The sequence below is a fragment of the Nuphar pumila genome, chromosome 6 (genome assembly GCF_984573655.1).
Source record: "Nuphar pumila chromosome 6, dmNupPumi1.hap1.1, whole genome shotgun sequence".
Lineage (NCBI taxonomy): Eukaryota > Viridiplantae > Streptophyta > Magnoliopsida > Nymphaeales > Nymphaeaceae > Nuphar > Nuphar pumila.
This window is the reverse complement of record NC_143254.1, coordinates 97,433,918-97,453,751: the sequence shown is the minus strand read 5'-3', so window position 1 is coordinate 97,453,751 and position 19,834 is coordinate 97,433,918. Positions and strand designations below refer to the sequence as shown.

The following is a 19,834-nucleotide window of genomic DNA, read 5'->3' as shown; positions in this document are numbered from 1 at the left end:
CATAAAATTCGTACAGTGAGAAATATCCTATTATTTCGTACGTTTGACTCTTTTTGTACATTATTCTAAACCCACGAATAAAAAAAACTTTATTTTCATTTTTACTCTTTTTGTACATTAGACCCTTTAATGTACATGTTTAGTTTAATGCAAGTTGTTTCTTGGATAATGTTGTTCTATATATGCAGATATGATTTCTTGAGGGTTAAAAAATCAACAACATACAGAATTTTCATTCAAAAAATTGTATAAAAAAATTTGTCCAAGGGTCAATTCTTGCTATTTTCACCATGCTAAACACATCCATCGGGTCATATCTGGTCACCGTGACCTGCCCCTATGGGTTTCAACTAGGAGATTTGAAACCTGAGTATAGCCAATATTTTCTCATATATATATATATATATATATATATATATATATATATATATATATATATATATATATATATATATATATATAGAGAGAGAGAGAGAGAGAGAGAGAGAGAGAGAGAGAGAGAGACGCGACATGCATGGATTTTCTGGTCACATGGAGTTCAAGAAAGCCCACTTATTTTTAAGACCAGAACAATAATAATATAGATATAATGAACACAAAGAAAAACTAAAAAAAGAAGGAATTACACTTCATTAATACCAAGTCCTGAAACTTATACGCAATACAAGTCCCCTTTCTTAAGACCAATACCCAACTTAAATAAATTTATCTTATCACTTATTGAAACTGCTATTAAACGTGGATATTGATTCACATACATATCTGCCTTCTCCATCTCCAGCCGTAACCCTTGTCTCCCACACAACAATCTAGATTGTAAACTGAAAATGAAGCGACCTTCAAAGTGACTGCCATTTCCTTGCTACTGTGAAGCAAATGAATTGCTTTATTAGAAACGAATCTACTATTTTTTTTTTGTCTACCTAGAATAAAAGCACTTTCATAAAGAGATGCCATCGATTTGCTCCACTTTCAACATACCATGTAGAACCCTTTGTCAACACTTTATACATTCATTTTTATAGTGAGATGGGCCTAAATTTATTGATGCCTCTTCTTCAAATATTTTTAGATTGGGTTGTCAAATATTTTAAGTAGGGATGACAGTGGACCGGGGAGGGGTACAAGGTCTCCACCCCTGCCCCGTCTCGAAATTCTGCCCTCCATCCCCACACGAGTTTTGATTTTTAACCTCCATCCCTGCCCCAAATGGGGCGAGGCGGGGCAGGGCCCCATTTTCCCTCAGTCCACTGTCATCCCTAACGAGAATTTTAGCACTTTACTAACGAGGATTTGGGACGGGGCGGGAGAAAGCTTAAGTCCATCCCTGCCTCCATCCCGGCACGAATTTTGATTTTAACCTCCATCCCCGTTTCATGTCCTCCATCCCCGATCCAAATGGGGTGAGGGGGGACCCCATTTTCCTCCGGTCCACTGCCATCCATAATTTTAAGATTATGCACACACCACATCAAACACACCATAAACAATGGGACAAGATTTTTTGCATGGTTCGATCCAAGAGGATCTACATCTACAGGTTTAGGCCTCTCTCATTCATCATATTCAACAAGAGTGAGGTTTTTTCTTATAACGGTTTGTGAGGTTTACAAAAGCTAAGAGGAGTCATTCCTCTTTGATTTACATAAGGGACTCTAAACTCCTTAGTAAGTTTACCGGTTACAAACTTCTTCTCATGGACAACTTCCTTATTTAAGTCTACTTTCTTTGGCAACTTTTCAAGGGATGGACTCTGAACAGATTTGATTCCTGTCTTCACAATTATGTTCATATGGAAACTCTTCTAGAGTCTCTTGAGCTTATCCTCTTGTAGGTGACATTAAGCTTTGATCTAAAATCAATAAATTGGCCCACTGTTAAATGCGTGGTTAGAATATCGGCCATTTGATCCTTTGATGTCAGATGTTGAAACGTCTTTTGTGCTATCTTCTCTCAAACATAATGCAAATCAATTTTGATGTGTTTGCTCCTTTTATGAAAAGTGGGATGAGCAAAAGGTAGGTGGCACTCACACTATTACACCAGATAGCGGGCACAAGATCAGCATTCACCTTGAGTTCTTGAAGTAAATAATGTTACCAAGAAGTTTTTGCAGCAGCAATGGCAACAAATTGATATTTGGTCTTAGTGCTAGAACATGAGACCACATGTTGCTTATTCGAACTCCACCAAGAAATACAATATATCCAGAAGTCCATCATCTGAACATCAGCATCAGAGTAGATTGAAATAGATTATGATATAGAGGACCTCAATAACAACCCATATTGAATAGTGTAACATAATATTCTCTTAACTATTTCCCAATGCTCTACAATTGGATGATGCGTGAATTGATTAACACTAAACAAAAGATATGGCCTGGTCATAGTCACATATTACAACACACCAACAGTTTGATACAGTGAGATTACTGAACTCATTCCCTTGTCAGGCAGTAAGCTTAGTCGATGCAGCCATTGGATTGGAAATGGGTTTGGCATCCATCAATTTGGTTCTCATCAACAGGTCCATGATGTATTTTCTTTGGGACAACAACAGCCCCTGAACCGTGCACACTGCCTCAATTCCAAAAAAGTAGTAAAGCCGACCAAGATCCTTCAGTGAAAAAAAAAACTCTTCCCAACAGATTCTACCAATCCATGTATTATTTCACTGAAGTTTCCTGTGAACAAGATATCAACATATACCATAACTTAAACTCATAAATCACCTTTACACAAAATAAACAAGTAGGGATCTGTTTTGGAATTTGGAAAACCTAGTTTAACTAAGGCATTACTCAACTTTTTGGTACCAATCTCATGGGTTTGTTTTAGGCAATCAGCCATATACACAGTTTCTTCTAGAATTCCACTAGGAAAGACATTATTCACATCTGTCTCACAGGCCAACCAGAACTTAGAGCAATAGACAACAAAATATCATATATTAGTATGTCGCTTGCACATTATACATTGGAACAATCCGGGTAGAAGTTCGTTCTGGCGTCACAACTCTGTTATCTCCTTTTTTTAATAGACAAGCTCCAGGATAATCCCATGGGTTTCAAAGACGACCCCACAATTTTGTTAACTCTTGTTTCTTCTTATCTTGTGCATGCGTTTAATGGAACAACAAAACAAATCAGCAGCGCCTCCTCCAAATGCTGTAAAAAACCCTTCCATTTCTCAAGAAGAAGCATAAGCTGACACTTGTCCCAAAGCCTATACCAAAACCTAAACCCACCGATATGTACTTCCAGATCAAATCTTCATTTCTTTGTGTCACATTAACAGTTGGAACTAATGTTGTGCTACCGTTTACTTCACAGGGCCTCAACAATGGTGGTCCGCAAAGACCCGGATTCCCTTCAAAGCGCGCAGCGTTAAAGGTAGAGAACTGTGTGGACTGAGGGATCCTCCCTGAAAGGTTGTTGTAAGCAAGTCGAGGAACTCGAGAAAATTGATAGCCCGCGAAAATTGATAGTTCTTTTTGTATTTCACCCATAAGGTGGTCAACTTATGAGACAGATCCAATGATTTCAATTTATGCAAGGCCCCTGTGTTCTTTGGAATTTGACCTCTGAGATTGTTGTTTGAGATATTGAGCACTTGGAGCCCCCTTGGGTCTCCGATCTCTTCTGGAATCTCACCCTCGAAGGAGTTGTTGGAGAGATCAATGGTGTTTCCCGTGGTTATGTCCACTTCCCATTCTTCACTGCTTGGTATTGACGTTTCCATGCTATTGAGATTGTTGGTAATCTTTTTCTCAAAAAAAAAAAGAGAATGTTGGTAATCTTGCTGATGTTGGAAGTGCTATGAAACTTTGCAATAAGCCCAAAGGAAGATTTCCAATCAAATTGTTGCTGGAGATGTCAAGCATTTGTAATTCTTCAAAACCTTGAGAAGTGGATCGCACCACTAAGAGTGTTGGAACTTTGCACCAAGACTTTCAACCGAGGTAGATCCCCCGATCGTGAAGAGAATACATGTAAAACCCGTAAATTTTAAATATTATTAATAAATAAATAATTCATTTTATCTTTAAGTTAAAAATGTGTTTCTATCATTTAAATATCATTTATTAGTGCTTAAATGCTAAATTACTCATTTATGGGTAACAAGGGTAAAATTGATATTTTTAAAACTATTCCAGATATTTAACAATCAATTATATTACTTATGATCAAAAACATGTTTCTAAGAGTTTTGTAAAATATTTGTGTGATAGTATTGAATATTGGAATTTACTAGATAAATTTAATAAGTTAAAAAGCATACTTTTTAATTAAGGGATATTTTGGTTATTTTAATCGAAAGTACTATTTAAAATATTTAATCTATGTTATGTATTAACCAAATTTGGTGAAATGGAGATGTTGGCATATGTATCATTTTTTGCTCAACAGTTAATATTTATTGGTGGTTCACCTTATCTTTCTGGATTTTTGGGGATTTCAAAATTTTAGAGCTTTTGACATTTTCGACTGTATACCAAGTGTTTGATGCATCGTTGCTAGAGCGGTCTTTGCAGGTTTCAAAATCCCTCGATCTTTTGGGTTTCAATTTGTTGTTTTTCACATTATTAAAGTAAGTTTTCTTAACTAAACTTATAGAGAACATGTTTAGGACCTAATTGCGTAAGTATGATGTTGTGCTAAATAATTCACTGAATTACAAATACAAGTTATGTGCACACACCACACGTAGTTCTAAATATCTAAGGGTGTTGTGGTTGCCTATATGTTTAACTAATTTGAGTGTAATATATATTAAAAATATGATACTTATACTAAGTATCAAAACAACTATAAGCCAATGTACATTAAATGCAATAAAATGTGAAATGCAAATCGAGTAAATGCCCGTGATAAGTACATGATGCAAATGCATCACCCAATAAATTTATTTTTATTGTATACAACACTTTCCTACTTATAAACACTACTTAGTTGTGGATATCTAGGATTGTTGTGATTGTAGTTCGAAGATCATGCTGAGCATGATTTGAATGTATGAGAATATAAGTGATTTTCATGTCGTAGTTTGGAGATTATGCTCGTCATGATTTTAGATAGTAGAATATAGAGTGCGTTTGCTGCAGGTACATGTTTGAGTATGCATTTGTGTGAATGAATCTTGCATAAATTGATGTGTTTGACATGACCATATTGAATGCTAGCATGAAATAATAATTGTGTAATCATGCACAAAAGCATGAACGATAAAATCATGTTCATGATAGGATTATGCAAATATTGTTATGCATGAACTGATACGTCTCATGCTCATTAATGAACCGTGATTTATGCGAGATACATTATGCATGAAATGCTTGTTTTCCATATTGACTCATATGGTGAAACAATGCATATATGACTTGAATCCTATGTGCATAGCTCGAATTATGTAGGAGTTACATATGTTGAGGTTTAGTTGTTTCATATTATGAAATATGCATGTTCACATATGCATGATATAACTCATGTTTTATTTATGCATGCTTTGAGGTTCAATTTACGAAATATCACGTTCTTTGTGGCAATAATATGATGCGTAGAATAATATGCTTCTGTATGATATGATTTAAATGTCACGTGATATGAAATTATGAATGCATGCGATAAATATTTAAGTTCAATAGTGAACAATAGTTTATGAAACCTTATTGGTTAAATGTGTGGTTTTATGATTTAAATGCCATATGAAATGATGTATGATGTGATGCATATTAATTGTATACATATTTATACCCGTGTTGGTGGTTATTGACCTTGAGAGTGGTCAATTGTATTGATGTATATATCACAATAGTTTTTAATTGATATGATACTCATTAATGAACTATTCTCGAAGGATTTTCTGTGAGGGCGTGTATGACCAGATTAGGTAATCCAGCTAGAGCGGTAAGTCTCTGTAACAAAGTGCATTGTTCAAGAGTGGATAGCCTGCGAAGACAATATATTCCTGTGAAAAAGTGCATTGTCTAAGATCAGACAGGCCATTTGTTTAGAGCAGTAACTCCTTGTGAGGTTGTACATTTCTCAAACCAGGCGACTCAGCATGGATTTTGTGAATATGTATATAATTAAATGAAATGTTATGATGAATTGTAATGATATTCTGAGTTGATTGAGATAGTCAGTTATGAATCTATAAATTTGACTTTTCTGTTGTAGCATGATTATATACTAAACTCATATATGAGAAACAAATCCTTATTTATTTTAGATCTTTATATGAGGTTATGATTATGACGCTTATGTTAACATATATATGAATGATATATCATGCCTACAAATGATAAGTTTCGACTTATTAGGTGAATGATACATCACACCTATATAGTTTCATTGCAAATGATTGTATTATGATTGTCTCAATGAATATATCACACCTATGTGTCATGATTGATGTGTATTATGAATATCTAACTAAATTACTTAGAAGGTATATGTGTGTGTCTCACGCTGGAATGATCAAATGTGATTTGACTTATTATTTATAAGAATTATGAATGCATATGAAAATGATGCAATGATCTGAATGTCTTAAATGCATATATATTTATGCGTTGACTTGTATGACTTGAATGCATATAGATTATGCTTTATTATGTGAGTTAATGTTTAATAGAATATTAAGTGATGAAATGATTTTAAATGCATTATGTTCGAATGCTTGAAATGAATGACTCACAGGACATTGTTTCCTTGTCTATCATTTAGCGATTGATGAATAATATATCATGTATTTACCTTAAATGCTTGATATATTTTCTTTAAGTTTGAGTTTGGATTGCTTTACCAGACTTTAACGAGTCTGACCTTGTTTTATGGAGAATAGGTAATGCAGATAAAGTATGATGAGTGGTTTGAACGAAAGATTGATCGAATTGCATTCTTGAAGGTCTACTCTTACCTTGCAATCTTGGTAGACATGATCTTTTCGTTTTAAGTACTTGAGAGTCCTAATGTAGGTCCATCTCTTATCACAATATTAGTAGGAACTGCTTGTTCAAACCCTGTTAGCATGTTATGAGATAGGTTATTCTATATCCATTTGGTGATTTGTCCAGCAATCTTGTTGTTTGTCAGGACCAAAGTTTCAACGACTTTGATTGTGGAGGAATCCAGGAAGCCAATTTTAATGCTTGTAGCTTAAAAAACTTGAGGGCTGAGCCTGAAAACTACACCAAAAACCCATTCCCAGAAAGTGACAACCAATAAAGGTTCTTTAAGCTTGCAAAGATTGCAAGATCAATGGTGTCATTGAGATTGTTGTAGGAAAGGTCTAACCTTTCAGTGGAGAGATGTAATTGGAACCTACTTTTGGGTAGAGGACCAATTAGTCTGCTATTAGAAACATCCAAGACTTTGAAAGTTGGCCCCAGAAGAATATTATTAGTGTATGTTGTTAGAAACAATTCAACAAAAAACCTTGATGTAGATTAAAAATCTAAATCCAAATGTCTGCACTAAGTATAGCATGTGAATGAATCGAGTCTTATCTGATATCCAGCCTATTGTTTATAATTTACCTCCATTTATGTATCCATATCTGGGTTAACTGAAAGGAAATTTGCTGCTATAAAACATTTTCTAATTATTGAAGAACAGCCAAAAATACAAAGGATAGCTACTTTGTGCATGGGGTTGTCCCTTAAATAGATTTTTTCCTTAAAGAACAGTAGTAAGTGCAGGCCCTTATTTGACAGTTTCCAGTAAAAATAGAGGCTCTTATTTGGAACTTCAGAAATACGAGCCCCATACGGAATAATTAAGAGTAAAAGATTATCCCATAAATGCAATTTTTCCAAGAAGCCCGTCTCTCTCTCTCTCTCTTCGACAACAAATACGAAGTGGTGGGGGGGCGCAAAACGCAAAACCACTTTCCCTCTTTCTTCCACCTCTCTCTCTCTCTCTCTCTCTGCAAAACGCAAAACCACTTTCCCTCTCTCTCTCTCTCTGCAAAACGCAAAACCACTTTCCCTCTCTCTCTCTCTCTCTTTCTTCATGGAGAGGCACAGGGGAGAGCGGTCGGGGGGCAACCCCGAGGGGAGGGGCGGCGCCGGTCATCACCCCCACCCCAGGATGTCTTCCTCCCACCACGACTACCCGTCCCAGAGGCACCCCTTCTCCAGGGGTGGTGGTGGTGGAGAAGGCGGCATGCGCCATGGATCTGGGTTTGGTGGCCCCCCTCAACTGGAGAACCTCTCCGGCCACAAGAGATCGAGCAGCGGTGGTGGTTTCTCCCGTAGAGGTTCTTCTCCCGGTAGGGTTTCCGATCATGATTGCGTTTGATTGCCTTTGAGGGTCATGAAATTGTTGGTAGTTATTGGGTTTTCTTTTAGGGTTTTAGGTTTTCGTTCTTCCCCTTCTAGTTGAGTTTTATTTTTTATATATTTTTAAATTTTATCGCTATTCGATTAAGATTCTCCATGTTTTTAGTAATTGCGTGTTTTCTTTATTTCGTAGTAAACCTTTTGTTCTTTGATTATTATGTATACGTGGGAAGGAAATATGTATTCTTCTAGCTGTCATTCGAATCGTTTCATGGTATTTCAGATCATGTCGGGGTTGATCTGCATTACAGTTCTTTGTTTTGTTTTGTTTTGTTTTTGTGCTTCTTGGAACATGAACACTATTCGGACATTTAATCGATTCACTTTAGGTGACGTGAACATGTTTATGAATTAAGCCTTTGCTTGTTGCACTTAGTTGTAAGTCGCAATGAAATTCATAATTCTAATCCCTTCCTATGAGATGTGTACGTTAATACTTGCAATTCCCTTTTAAGTCTTACTCTGCAAAGGTTCAAGTTTAAATTTGTTAGATGGGTGAAATGCTGTTCAAATGCCTATTAAATTGCTCCAATTCTGGGGATTAATGTGATTTTAAACAATAAAACTTCTGATTCTATATTTGGTCCATGATGGGGGATAACCTATAGATAAAGGGATCCCCTTCATTCAGTTTTCTGAGGAATATAAGCTTGATATTTTTTCTTATAAGCCTCTTTTCTAATACATTGCCCATCAGCCAACGGCTTCTTGGAATATGGTGTCATGGGTGTCTCAAATCTGAACCTGCAAATGCTCATTCACAATTGAACTTAAAGATAAATTGGTAGTGAGTGATGATCTGTGTAACACTGAGGGCACCTCACCCGCACCCGCACCCGTGCGACACTTGGACACGGCTTCCTTTGTGTCAGGTGAAGTCAACCACACTGAGGTCCATTTCTCTCTAAAAGTAATTCAGGAAACCCTAACCAAGTCCATTTTTATCTATATTATATATATAAATACATAAATTCACACTTACACACATTGTTAACTTAAAATTGTTAAAAATTATATATATATTATATACCCTCCCCGCACCCAAGTTTTCTTAAAGTGCCTCATTGCCGCATCCGCACCTATGTGACATAGGTGACGATCTATGTCACATGTCTACCGCTGCAGACACGGGGATTCTGCCATGTTTATGAAGTTTTCTACATGACTGGCATATAAGCGGATGCAGTATGAGTGTCAGATAATCTGGGTGATATAGGTGATGATTCAATTTGAAAGACTGCAAATTTTAACTGTTAGTTATAGCCATATCAGTTGATGAGAAGGCCAGAAATTAATCTTTTACATATTCTTTGCATCAAATTGCACTCATCCATTAGTGCCATGTTAGTTATTCGTTTGTATAATCTGACTATCTGACTGTGTGCTTTATATCGCTAAATCAAGCCACATTAATCTAGAGGGTGCTTGACAGTCTCATATCATTTAACATTCCATTTGATGTTTTTTTTAAATAGATTATTTCACTCCTTCCTGTTTGGGAATTATGTACATGCCATAGTTTATGGCTGTTGTTCACACATCTGCCTATTTAGGTCCAATTGAGGCATGACTTGACTATGGATCTTGCTTCCTCTTATTGTTTGTTTTCAGCTCATCTTCTCTAGCAATACAACTAATCTATAGTATTCTAGGTGCAGTAGTAACTAAATTGGTTATGTATCTCACTTCCTTTTCTTGTTTCAAAGTCACTTATTTGTTGGGTACAGGTCACAGTGTGTGTGTGTGTGTGTGTGTGTGTGTGTGTGTGTGTGTGTGTGTGTGTGTGTGTGTGTGTGTGTGTGTGTGTGTGTCTTACGTACTCATCTTGTTCATCTTTTAGAAGACTAAAGTTGGTAATTGTCATTTAAGTTCTTTTTCTATCCATGTTCTGCTGAGTTAATTACCTAAATCCATGCATTTCCTCAATCAGATCCTGCTGATGCTGGAACTTTTGCGAAACTTTTTGTTGGCTCTGTTCCAAGGACAGCCAGAGAAGAAGAAGTAAGTTTATGCCGTACTACATTCCAAATTCTTACCATTAGAATATCACCTGTGGTTTTTATATTTTCTTTTCATCTCTAATCAGTTGCATTACATTTTCATGATGATCATACCATATTAGCATGATTTTGAGAGTTGAGGCATTGTTACATGAGCTTAATTTGTAGGCTTTAGTAAATGATGATGCTACATGGAGTACATATGATAGCCATGAATGCCTGGAATGGTTTGAAGTTTTAGCTGCAAGCTGATACTACATAAAAAATAGTGCATATGATAGCCACCATGTGTTGTCTGAATAGTTAAAGTCATCAACTGATAATAATTGGAGCAATAGTGCAGATGATAGTTATGAATTTTGGAACATTGAGTTATAGTTGCATTTTCTGTTAAAATGCTTTATCAGTAAAAATATAAGTTTGTTGTCTGTATAGTGTGACTCATTAGTCTTAGTGAAGGCCATATATAATGTCATGCTTTCCCTGTTATGAGTAGGGGTATTTTTGTCATTTGCATTATGTACAAATTTGTATTTGGCCCTTGTTTATAAGGGCATTTTCACCATAAACATTTCCATCATGTGTATATATTTGAGTTGTAATAAGTCTATGACTGAGAAGTATTCAATTATGCCCTAATTACTAGCCCTTTCCATCATCACTAGTAGACCCTCTTCTTCCTCACCTCCCTACCTTTTTATCTTCATGTCACCATATTTCATTCCAAACCTGCACACATGCACATATTCTTCACCTGTGCATCACAGGATATCTATGTATTCCACAAATATTAAGAATTGGTGCTCCATGCTTTGCATGGAAAATGCTTATTGCTTTGGCTTTGTGACAACCTAGAGCTTGCATATTGATAAATCTCTTTGATTTTGTGACTCTTTGAACACATGAAAGTTATGAATTGTGTTAAGTACTGATTATCTGCTTATATTTCAGAAATGGCCTTCGACGAACATGTGAGTTACCTTTAATTGTTGTAATGGGTGGAGGAATTCCCAACCGCTTGTGTTTTAGTCAGTCCAAACCCCATAAAATCTTTATTGTGCTTCTAGTTGATATCTTAATTATAGCTTTGACACCATAGTGTGGAGTCTGGACATAGGCCCTTTTGTAGAAAGTTCCAAAATAAATGAATGCTTGTGATTTAGATGTTTAGTCAAACCAAAGTATTGTTAACAGGTTTCCAAGACAAGTAGTGGAATGCAAATTATAGTCATTTTTCATGATTTTGGTTTGTTACTGACCATAGAAAGGTATTACCATGCTAAGGTGAAAATTATGGTCATCATGCTTCAAGTTCATTTAAAAAAGGTCTCCAGTCCAGCATAGATCCAGGAAGTCGGTGGATGTACCCATATGTTGGGCATGCCATGGCTTTAATTATTTTGTATGCAAACTTCAAAGTTATTGAACATGTATTCTGTTTGATGTTTATAATGTTTTTAGCATATTTTAAAAGACCAATGGCTTGACCCAGTGGCTTGCTCGGATCGACTCTTTTACCTGGTCAACCAATTTGTTGATCCAGTCCACACATTTAATTTTACTTACACATGATTAGCATCATATATAAGGAAAAGATCATATATAACAATTATGATGATACAAACGTAGTTTTATTTGTGCACAATCATATTTTTCATGTTAATTTTCATTAAGATATAATATCTTGCTATTTTAATATTACTGTCTGCTTTTTAATTTTGTGATATTGGTTTTACATTGAAAATCTTGATTACTTTATCAGTATCACAATTTGACAACTAAGTTCTCCTTATGACAGTTAGTTGTTGAATTGGATAGCGTGCATAACAATTAATTGATTGTGATGCTTGATGTATTAGTTTCATGACTCATAAAAATGCTAAAATTCTCCTTTTAATAATTCAAATTTTTGATATTAGATATTAAACCATTAAACATTGCCAACTTAATATTCCTATGTTGTTTTTTTGCCATTGTATACAATTTTTTTCTTTATATATATTATTTTTATATATAAAATAGAAGTTAGCAAAACCTGGCTATCATTGGCTTGACCTGGCTAAGTCCTGAATCAAAGACCAGACGAGTTGAATCATGAGTCACAGGCTTTTCAAACTATGGTTTTTAGTTGGTCTCTCTAAGCAGCATATCTTCTGAATAATTATTTTTGTGGAGCTCAATTGCTTACAAAACCTCTTCATGTTGATGGTTGAAAGTGGGTGCACCTTTTGCAACTGGTGGAGCCACTAGATGACTGTGGAAAGTGAAACCATGTGCTTCACAAACTCTTTGTTTTGATGCTTTAGAGCATTTTTATCAAATTTTGGTTTTAAGAATAGGTTTCACAAATCCAAGGATACAGCTTCAAGTCTTTTGAGAATGTTTACTTGGTAGTTCTTGGATTCTCGAGACACTTTGATTTTAGAGGTCTGGTTGAGGTAAAGGAGTTGGTTGGGTAAGATGATGGGTGATATCCAAACCATGGGTTAGCTGTTAATTGGCTGGGGTAGATGCGATAATGTGGACAAGGTAGCATATTATGGACAGTCATGTTATGCTCCACTATCATTAAAAGTTTGACAGTCGAGATCAGAGAATGGGGCATGATTGATTTTATATTTCCAGAAACAGAAAAAGGAATGAAGAAGTGGGATTTGGTGTGGTCTTTGACAAAAGCTCCAGCAAAAACAGTTGCCAGGAATACATAGGCATTATTCAATGCTAATCCTTACTCTTCAGACTCTCATTTGATTTGTTTGCTAACCTGATCTAGATTCAATAGAAGTTGGTCTAGCAACAGCATCAATTTCTTTTTGCACAAATCACAAAGTCAGAATTCTGGCACTGGTCTGCAGCACAGGCAAATTAGATGAATAAAAAAAGTTGTCATATTGACTGGGAAACACTGTCTTATTCGTAGTTGTCATAGGCGCTAGGTGAAGCCTAGGCAGTGAGCCTCTAAAAAGGCCTAGGCGGTATCCAAATTTTTTTTTTAAAAACATAAAAAAACATAATAAGAAACATCTATACAACATAAAATCAACAACAACAACAACAACTACGCCTTCATCCCAAAACAATTGGGGTCAGCGATATGAACCAAAAAAGAAATTCATTTTGGGTCTTCCACATGAATCCTTTTCCTCCAATCATTTCTATCCAACGCCATGTCCTCGGTGAGGTTCAAAGCATTCATATCCTTTCCTATCATCTCCATCCAAGTCTTCCTAGGCCTACCCCGACCTCTTTAACTAATATATTTTCCCATTTCTCCAACCTTCTAACTGGAGCATCATTAGGCCTTCGCCGAATATGTCCAAACCACCGTAAACGATTCTCTCGCATCTTATTTTCAATGGGTGCAACACCTACCTTCTTACGTATCTCTTCGTTCCGAATCTTATCTTTTATAGTATTTCCACACATCCATCTAAGCATCCGCATCTCAGCTACACTCATTTTTTGAATATGATGTCTCTTGGCAGCCCAACATTCCGTACCATATAGTAAAGCGGGTCTAATAGTCGTCCTATAAAACTTTCTCTTCAACCGCAATGGCATTCTACGATCGCACAGCACTCCAGTAGCACTTTTCCATTTCATCCACCCAACCTTTATCCTATGATTTACATCTCCATCAATTTCTCCATACTTTTGAATGATGGATCCCAAATATTTGAAATAATCATTCACCGGTATATCTTGCTCACCAAGCTTCACTACACTCCCATTACTACTTCGTTGCTTACTAAACCGACATTCCATATATTCAGTCTTACTCTTACTCAACTTAAAACCTCTAGCTTCCAATGTCTGTCTCCATAATTCTAACTTAGCATTAACCCCAGCTCTAGACTCATCAATCAAAACAATATCATCAGCAAACAACATACACCACGGTAGATTTTCTTGAATTGATCTCGTAAGCTCATCCATCACTATCGCAAATAGGAAAGGGCTTAAAGCAGATCCTTGATGTAACCCAACCGTTATCGGAAAATTGGTTGTCACCCCTCCATAAGTGCGGACATTGGTTACTACTCCTTCATACATATCTTTAATTATACTAATGTACTTGAGAGAAACACCTTTCTTCATCATTGTCCACCAGAGAACGTCCCTAGGTACTCTATCGTATGCCTTCTCTAAATCAATAAAAACCATATGCAAATCTTTGTTCCTCTCTCTATATCTTTCAATAAGTTGTCTAAGAAGATGTATAGCTTCCATAGTTGATCTTCCAGGCATAAAACCAAATTGATTCTCCGATATCATGACAACCTTCCTCAACCTAGACTCAATCACCCTCTCCCAAAGTTTCATAGTATGACTCATGAGTTTTATACCACGATAGTTTGTGCAATCTTGTATATCACCCTTATTCTTATATAAAGGCACCAAAGTACTCTTCCTCCACTCATTAGGCATCTTATTTGTTCGCCAAATCAAGTTAAAAAGATTTGTCAACCATTCTAAACCTTTCTCTCCCAAGCATTTCCAAGCCTCGATAGGTATACCATCTGGGCCAACTGCCCTTCTTGATTTCATTTTCTTCAAAGCCTCTGCAATTTCTTTCTTTTGAATCTTGCGCATGAAGTCACGATTTATCTCATGAAAAGGAATGGAGAAGTCTCCAAGATCTTGAGCATGACTATCATTAAATAGCTTATCAAAATAATCTTTCCATCTCTCCTTAATCTCCTCATCTTTGACTAAAACCCTTTGCGTTTCATCTTTGATACATCTAACCATACCCAAATCCTTCGATTTCCTATCTTTCATCTTTGCAAGCCTATAAATATCCTTCTCGCCTTCTTTGGTATCCAACTTGTCATAAACCTCCTTATATACCTTAGCCCTCGCGTTTCGAACAACTTTTTTAGCTTCCTTCTTTGCTATCATATACTTCTCCAAATTCTCATTATCACGACTCTTACTTAGATTTCTATAACACTCTCTTTTAACCTTAATAGCTAATTTGACATCCTCGTTCCACCATGATGTATCCTTACCTAGTGGTGCACCGCCTTTAGACTCACCCAATACCTCCTTAGCTACTTTTCTCATACCACCCGCTATCTTATTCCACATTGATTCTGAATCCTCCTCGAGACACCAATCAACTTCCTTAACTACCTGCTCTACAAACATTCCTTGTTTAGCTTCTTTCAGTGCCCACCACTTAATTCTAGGATCTATCCTATGTCTATCCCTTTTGCGGCATTGTCTAATTCTAAGATCTAAAATTAAGACTCTATGTTGTGTATCTATACAACATAAAATCAATCAATAATAAACAATAGACAAATAATATGTCGTTGAACACTGTAAAACAATTATATTACATAACCTTAACCTTCTCAAACAAATTAAGAATAAATTAACAATTGAATAAACGAATACAACTAACAATATGAATGAACAATACACAAACAATAAAATCATGTATACAAAAAATTTAACAACAATAGACATAATACAAACAATAGACAAATAATATGTCTTCTTATTCTTCTCAACAATAGACATAATACAAGCAATAAACAAATAACATGTCTTCTCTTTCTTCTTCTTCTCCTCCTCTTCGAAGAAGAAAACAAATGATGTCTTCGAAAAAAAAAATCTTCAAAAAAAAAGAGAGCCTAGGTTGTTAAATCTTCAAAAAAAAACTTCAAAAAAAAAAAAGCCTAGGCTCTAAAAAAAGCCTAGGCGGTGACAGCCTAGGTGGCAAAATAGGGCCCCACCGCCCAGACCTGGTCGCCCAGGCGGTGGGGCTGCGCCTAGGTCGCCTAGGCGGTGCCTTTGACAACTAAGGTCTTATTTATGCTTTGTTAAAGAAGAAGAATTCCATTTAGTCTAAGGGTATTTGCAGTGGAAATTTCTAAATTCAGGACTGGTCTGTATATTGGAGGCCTTCAATGATCAAACAATATATTCCAGAGGTCCTTATCTCTTCTATGGCCTCAATCAGGAGAAGAATGGATAAGGTTCTATCTCTTGAGGTGGCTTGGGGTGACCAGGGAAGGGGAAACGTACTAGAGGCCTCCTCAAAGTGCTGAAATTTATTCAAGCTTAATCTGGAGGAGAATTATATATACTTAAGGCTCCATTTAGCCTCTTTGTAACTACTTTTGCTAGACATTTATAGAACTTGTATTAGTCATCTTTTCTCCATTTATAGGTTCTAACTTGGATGCTTATTTTATGATTTTGGCATTTGTTTTCTGAAATTATTTGGCACTTTGTCTCCATAAGACATGCCAGCACACAGAAGTTTCTTGTTTTAGTCATGACAAATATCATTCCTTTTCCCTCCAGATTCGTTCGTTGTTTGAAGAACACGGTGATGTCCTTGAGGTTGCTTTGATCAAAGATAAGAAAACTGGCCAACAGCAAGGTATGTGAAGTGTTTTTTCTAGATTTGGATATGATTTTGTGTTTATTTTTATCTTTCAGGTTTGAGAGATTGAAGGCGATCACTACCTTGGAAACCCACTAGTGTTTGAATATGTATAGCAGTTGGAATGCCACTAGATCCTATTCATACTCTTTATCATTTCAGTTAGTGGGGAGATCCATTGCATTACTGTGACATTTTGTATCAAAGATGTTTTCTTCTATGCAATTATTGTACAGTAATTGACAGAGCAATACACTGAAAGTTGCTTTTAGATGGATGCTACCCATCTTACTGTATAATCTGGGTCCTCCCTTTTTGGGTTGGGGGTCTATATTTTGTTGTCTTAGTAAACTCGATCGGAAAGTTTAAACCATTTTCTGTGTTTGAATATGCCGTGAAATCTGGCAATATTATGTGTCTGTGAGGTCTTCTCTTTGATTGATTGAATGGTTCGGCTGATTACAGTTTAGTCTCCTATCATTGTGTGTGTGAAGCATTTTGTTAAATAAGTGAGCTTTCTTAGAAGTGGATAGTTTTATCTGTTCTTTGTTGTGTTTCATTGAATTGTTTAGTAGCACTATATGTAGTTTGGGCAATGAGAGGTCAGTGTTGTGGTCCTCATTCTTATGCCTGAAACTGTCTCAAAGGTTCTTTGGGAACTTATGCTTGCACATTATCTTTGGATTAAATAAACTGATTGAATGGTGTTTTATCTCCTTTTCTAGTTTTTGTACCTGTATGAATCAATCTGGATGATGTCGCAGTTTTGGTTGAAATTATCTCTCTATGTAGTTTGAAGTTTGAACAATGAGAGTTCACTGTCGTGGTCCTCACTTTTATGCCTGAAACTGTCTCAAAGGTTCTTTGGGAACTTATGCTGGCACATTATCTTTGGAGTAAATAAACTGATTGGATGGTGTTTTATATCCTTTTCTAGTTTTTGTACCTGTATGGATCGATACGGATGATGTCACTGTTTTGGTTTAATTTATCATTAGATGGTATAATGTGATTGGATGACACTTTCTCATTTATTGTTTTCTTGTCTGTCTGTATAGATTGCTTCAGATAATGTTGCCATACTATTAGTTGTTCACAATGGACGGGAACATCTGGTCTATGTACATTATTCCACTGATGACATGATTGCTTCAAAATGATGGGGATCCTTATGGAATGATGTCCAAAACTGACTAACTAACCAACTAACTGTATATGCACGTGCTTACATATGTATGTTTGTATGGTAAAGCCACTATATTATGGGGAATTGTTTGCTTTATTGCCATCAAAGGTTGTCCTATGTTGTCACGTTTACCAACTATAGTGGTACTTCATGGGTCTCTTTGTGCTGTGCAATGTGATGATCATGATGTCCATGTTGAGTGCTTGAGGTTCCTGTGTTGTGCATCTGGGTTATTTCTGATGATATGTGTCATTTTATCAGTGTGGGAATATGTGTATGCTTGCGGATTATTTGAGACGATTGAGTATTATCTATCAACCTTCAGCTATTCTATATCTGCTATGTGATGATGGTGAGGCTCGCGTGTATTTTACCATGCCTAAGCTAAAATTGTTATTCTGTCAGTCTTTTGCAGTGGAATGTGTAATCTATTGAGGAATATTTAATGGGAGATGCTAATCCGCTGATTATGTGATTGTTCGGTGTTTATTTTATCAAGTGAATGGAAACAAATGGTGATGATAGTGCTTGAATTGTAATGTGGTTAAAGCGCATGTGATAGTTTTGATGGTGAAGCCATACTTTTATGGTTGCATTGCATTTTGATGCTTTCTCAACTAAGGATTCGTATTTTGCCATAAATATCTACATGGATGGTAATCAGTGGATCTCATTGTGGTCTGGCATGACCTTTGAGATATACAGATGCAACCATAAGTAAAATTATGACGTTCACATGGTATCCAAAATGATGCTCACCAACCTTCTTTCATTTGAAATGGATGCGTAAGTTAAATTTGGAATGTTTATGTGATCAGCTTAAAATGTATCATGATTAGCCAATGGAGGCATTGAGGGATAAACATTGTTTCATTTGGAAAGCTTTTATATGGTTATGATGATGAAGTCTATTTTGTTGGTGAAATTGATACTTGCCAGTTCAAAGGCGCATAAGTTGACAAAGATCTTCTATTAATGGTGCTTGATGGACTGTTTTGTGCATACCATCTGATGTCAAAATTTGCTGATGCTATAAGTTGGATGTATATCCCTGGGTAAAGGTGCTCAGCAACTGTTAGTGTTATATTTTCTGTTATTGTTTTTTGGTGAAGTGCATATTTCATTTGTAATATTTGCATAATCTCCACGGAGATATATGCTATGGAGGTTAGTGGCAGTAATGTTGCATGGGGCCTTTTGTGTGCATGCTATGATCTCCTTCAAGTTATCTTTGGTTAGGTTGCATCTTTCTAGCACATTTTGAGGTTAAGAAGTGTAATTTTAAGCTTTCTTGGATCTGCATCTACATGGAATATTCAGTTAATTTTATTTTGCATTTGGAAATCCCCTAAATGTACACTTACCTCTTATTTTGGCTTCTTTTTTTACATTCTTATTAAAAGATGCACCTTGTTTGTCGGCACTTTACTAAGTATACAGCTATCTGGTTTTGAAAAGCACTTCATCTTCGTTTATCTACGCATGCAGCTCAGTGATTGTCTTTCTTATCCAGTGGGAACTAATCGAACCCACTGTCTGTTGGATGCAGTTGTCTTTTTGTGGATTACTTTCAATGTTTTATGGTGCAATGTTGTTCCAAGATGCTTTGTCTTTAGTAGCATACTAAAAAGTTGCTGGCACTTTGGTTTATGTGTGTATTTGTGCTCCCGGAAACTTTTGTGAATAGCGGGATCATTTTTTTGATATATCTGGTTTTGTGCATCAATTGGGTTCCCTTTTTTATATCAGAGGAGCTGATGCTATTCTCATGGTTGACAAACTCTTCACTGTTCCTTATATTAATGACGTACGACAATGACCTCTCGATTCAATTTTTATGTATGGTTTTTTCAGTAATGTTGCACTTTGATCTGCTGATGATACTCTTTGTTCATAAACTAA

The 19,834-nt window shown here is 36.0% G+C and overlaps 1 protein-coding gene across 5 annotated transcripts in view; it reads left to right on the top strand.

The window, feature by feature from the left end:
- The first annotated feature begins 7,872 nt into the window (after positions 1-7,872).
- LOC149835323 (flowering time control protein FCA-like) overlaps positions 7,873-19,834 on the top strand; it is a 35,772-nt gene continuing 23,810 nt past the window's right edge. For 4 of the 5 annotated variants that reach the window (XR_016432315.1, XM_090008391.1, XM_090008390.1 and 1 more), the window contains exons 1-3: positions 7,883-8,276; positions 10,277-10,347; positions 16,665-16,743. Coding sequence is in view for 4 of the 5 variants with exons in the window: in XM_090008391.1 (XP_089864517.1) it covers positions 8,018-8,276; positions 10,277-10,347; positions 16,665-16,743 (409 nt within the window). In the remaining variant the exon portion in view is untranslated. Of the gene's footprint in view, positions 8,277-10,276; positions 10,348-16,664; positions 16,744-19,834 lie in introns of all 5 variants that reach the window. The other variant, XM_090008392.1, reaches the window with a different exon arrangement.